Source organism: Capra hircus, chromosome 29 (assembly GCF_001704415.2).
Source record: "Capra hircus breed San Clemente chromosome 29, ASM170441v1, whole genome shotgun sequence".
Taxonomy (NCBI): domain Eukaryota; kingdom Metazoa; phylum Chordata; class Mammalia; order Artiodactyla; family Bovidae; genus Capra; species Capra hircus.
This window is the reverse complement of record NC_030836.1, coordinates 26,173,420-26,177,261: the sequence shown is the minus strand read 5'-3', so window position 1 is coordinate 26,177,261 and position 3,842 is coordinate 26,173,420. Positions and strand designations below refer to the sequence as shown.

The 3,842-nt window shown below is 44.1% G+C and overlaps 1 protein-coding gene across 1 annotated transcript; it reads right to left on the bottom strand.

Annotated features, from left to right (window-relative positions):
- LOC102190667 (putative olfactory receptor 10D4) lies at positions 267 to 1,196 on the bottom strand. Its single transcript, XM_005699686.2, has one exon. It carries the CDS (start codon positions 1,194 to 1,196, stop codon positions 267 to 269), a length of 930 nt encoding a protein of 309 aa, XP_005699743.1.

Below are 3,842 nucleotides of genomic sequence, written 5' to 3'. Positions count from 1 at the left end.
ATAGCATCTACTCTATATGAAAATTCTCATAATAACATGTGTCAGTGTTTATAAAGTGCATAGCATAGTACCTGGGACATGGTAAGTGCCACAAAGATTTTCTTGAATACAAATTTATATAAATATATGCATGTTAATGACAAAAAAATCCATTCAACCTATTTATCCCAGATGCCACCTAGTCATTCACCCCAGCTGGTTTCAGAGACCACATGCCGCATATAAAGGCAAGGCAAATCTGTAAGCACAGATAATGACATAGTACTTTATGGTCCACAAGTATGTACTCGGATTAGTGCTTTTCTCAGAGCCAACTTCACATCCTTGTTTCTCAAGCTGTATATCAAAGGATTCAGGGAAGGGTTAACAATATTATTGAACAACGGAACCACAGAATCCAGCCAAGGGCTGGAGGCAGGCCGGAGATAAATGAGGATCACAGGTCCATAGAAGAGCAGGACGGAAGTCAGGTGGGCACTGCAGGTGGAGAAGGCTCTGTGCCTCCCTTCTGAGGAGCTGATTCTCAATATAGAGATAACGATGCGAGTATAAGAAATGAGGACAAGAAGGAAACAGAGGAGTGCCACAACACCTACGTTGGTGACACTCACCCTGTGAGCTAGAGAGGTGTCTGCACAGGCCAGGGGCAGCACCACCGGGATGTCACAGAAGAAATTGCCCACCTCCTTGGGGCCACAGTAAGGTAACTTAAACACAAGAAATGTGAGGACAGACGCATGCACACTGCTCCCCATCCAGGTGCTCAGAGTCAGGATGGCACACACCCTGGGGTTCATGATGGCCGTGTACCGCAAGGGGTGACAGATGGCGGCAAAGCGGTCATAGGCCATCACAGTGTACAGGAAACACTCCGTGCAGCCCAGGAAGTGATAAAAGAAGAGCTGGCAGGCGCAGCCCTGGTAAGAGATGGTCTGGCTTTGCCCCAGAAGGTAGAGCATCATTTTGGGGGAACTCACGGAAGGGAAAAAGATGTCAAACACTGACAGGTTGCCCAGGAAGAAATACATGGGGGTGTGGAGGTTGGAGGAAGTGAGGGTGGCCAGGAGAATGAGCAGGTTCCCCACAAGAGTGAGCAGGTAGAAGGCGAGGAAGAAGACAAAGAGCGCGTGTTCCAGCCCCTGTGTGTGAGGGATTCCCATGAGGAGGAACTCGGTTACTGGAGTGTGATTCCTCATCTTCACATCTAGTCACACCTGGAAGGTCAGACAGTGGTCTCACTGAGATGGGCTTTTCCCAAAACAGTAACACCTGCACAAGACCCAGGGGAAAGGGATAACATCTATATACTATACATAAAAAACTTCTAGATGGGAGTCAGTCCAGTCCTTACTAATTAATAAGTGACATTCAGCCATTGTTTCCTCAGAAAAATAAGAGATGACACAACAGGCAGAATAGACTAGAAAGCAGAGAATAAATCTTACACTTGGATTTATCTGAGTTTCAATTCCAAATCTACTCCCCACTCTGTAACCCTGGGAAATTTTGAAAAATAATCTCTAAATCTCCTCTGTGTCCATGTTCATGGTATAATATATCTTATGATTCTTATGAGAATTAAAGCTTTAATGTATATATATAAAGTCCCCTGTGTAATGACTGCTCTTACTCTCTCTTGTTTAAAAATTCACTCAAGATGCTAATATTCTGATATAATGCACTTTTACTCCACATGGAGTTTCTCTTCGGCTGACCTGCACCTACAGGAGTTTGGAATCACCTATTGATTAAAATGATTCACAGAAATGTTTTCTGCATCATCAACAGAAACAATGGAAAACTAAAAACTGTCTGGTAGGAATACATTGAGACAAGATGGAAATGATAATACTTAATCAGGAAAACAGGCACTTAGCAATAGTAAAAACAGCTATCTCATTTCAATGTAACATTCAGTCTCTCAATAGAAATTATGTCTGCAATATGACAACAAATGCCATCCCGATGAAGGTTTTTAAGGTTCAGCATCATTAATTAGGGAATATCTTAAGAAAATCCATGAAATCTGCAAAGTCGATATTAGTCCAAACTCAAATAGACCTAATTCCCATCTTCTCTCACCTGCCTATGGTATGTATAGCCCATCAGATGTGGAGAAGAGAGTGCTCTAGAAAGAAGGCACCTACAGGTGGAAGGGAAAGAGTGGACGTGGGCTGGAATCCAGGCTCCACATCCACCCTCCTGTTTCCTTTATTTTAGGTGCTGTGGAACATGACGGCCAGGCTCTGAAACCAGAGAAGTTGAAGACACCTCTTTGTCACATTCAGTCACTCAGGCCAACAGTGAGTCTGGTCCCTGATAAAAGGAGAGGCATCCATTTCCTGAAGAGAGAATAGATATCTTGTGTGTTCCTTTGGGACCCACTCCCCATGTGGGATGTCTGTATAACAGAGGGAGCAATTAGAGTGGAGACTTTCTGCTCCTTCTGCCCACTGTCTCTATCTCATTAATTCTTAGATTAAAATGTAATTACCTTAAAAAGTGAGGAAGATGTTAGTCACTCAGTCATGTCTGACTCTTTGCAACCCCATGGACTGTAGCCCCTCAGGCTCTTCTGTCCATGGGATTCTCCAAGCAAGAATACTGGAGTGGGTTGCTATTTGCTTCTCCAGGGGATCTTCCTCAACCAGGGATCAAACCCTGGTCTCACACATTGCAGACAGATTCTTTACCGTCTGAGGCACCAAAAGCATTTACTTATTTTCAGTTCTCAAATCCCTTAGATTAACAATGACACTTGGGCATTTTTATCTAGTGGAAAGCCATCCATTGAGTTCAGATTTTTGAAATTTCCCAGTGATTTTGTGTTTGGAAGAACTAGGTTTAAGAAAAAAGCTGAGGATTAGGAAAGGAACCACTTATAGAAATGAAGCAACAATTCCATTTGGTGTTAACAAAACTGCTTTTTTCTGTAATTAGTTGTGTAGTTCCCCAATATCACTTTCTCAACTGCTTCAATTAATATCTTATCCTTTTCTAAAGACTCTGTTCTTCATTTTCATTTTCAAGATCACTACTAGTCTTTCTATTAGCATTCTTTACGGTGGGTGTGTGCATGCCAAGTCGCTTCAGTCGTGTTTGACTCTTTGTGAAGAGCCATGGGATTTTCCAGGCAAGAATACTGCAGTTGTTGCCATGCCCTCCTCCAGGGCATCTTTCCAACCCCAGAATCGAACCCATGTCTCATCTCTCCTGCATTGGCCAGCAGGTTCTTTACCACTGGTGCCACCTGGGAAGCCCTTAACTACTGCAACTAGGTTCAATTTATGTTATAAGAATCAGTCTACTGACTGCTGTGTAGACAAAGGATCCGAACAGACAAAGGTAGAATTAGGTAGGACTGTGAGCACGCTGGGCTTCCCTGGCAGCGCAATGGTAAAGATTCCGCCTGCAATGCAGGAGCCACAGGAGACACAGATTCAATCCCTGGGTCGGGAAGATCCCCTGGAGAAGGAAATGGCATCCCACTCCAGTGTTCTTGCCTGGAGAATCCTCATGGATAGAGGAGCCTGGTGGGCTACGGTCCATGGAGTAGCAAAGAGATGGACACGACTGAAGCGACTTAGCATTCACGTGAGCATGTTATTTTTAATGGCCATTCAGAGAAGGAAATGGCAACCCACTCCAGTATTCTTGCCTGGAGAATCCTGTGGAGAGAGGAGCCTGGTGGGCCGCTGTCCATGGGGTCACACAGAGTCGGACACGACTGAAGCGACAGGAGCAGCAGCAGCGGCAGCAGCAGTGAAACAAGCACATGGATCTATTTTAAATGTTATAGCTAAAATTCCTTTGATGTAATACAAAATGCACAAAAGTGACAA

Excerpts from the sequence above, each read along its gene's own strand:
- LOC102190667 (XM_005699686.2), bottom strand. The coding sequence starts at position 1,196 with ATGAGGAATCACACTCCAGTAACCGAGTTCCTCCTCATGGGAATCCCT.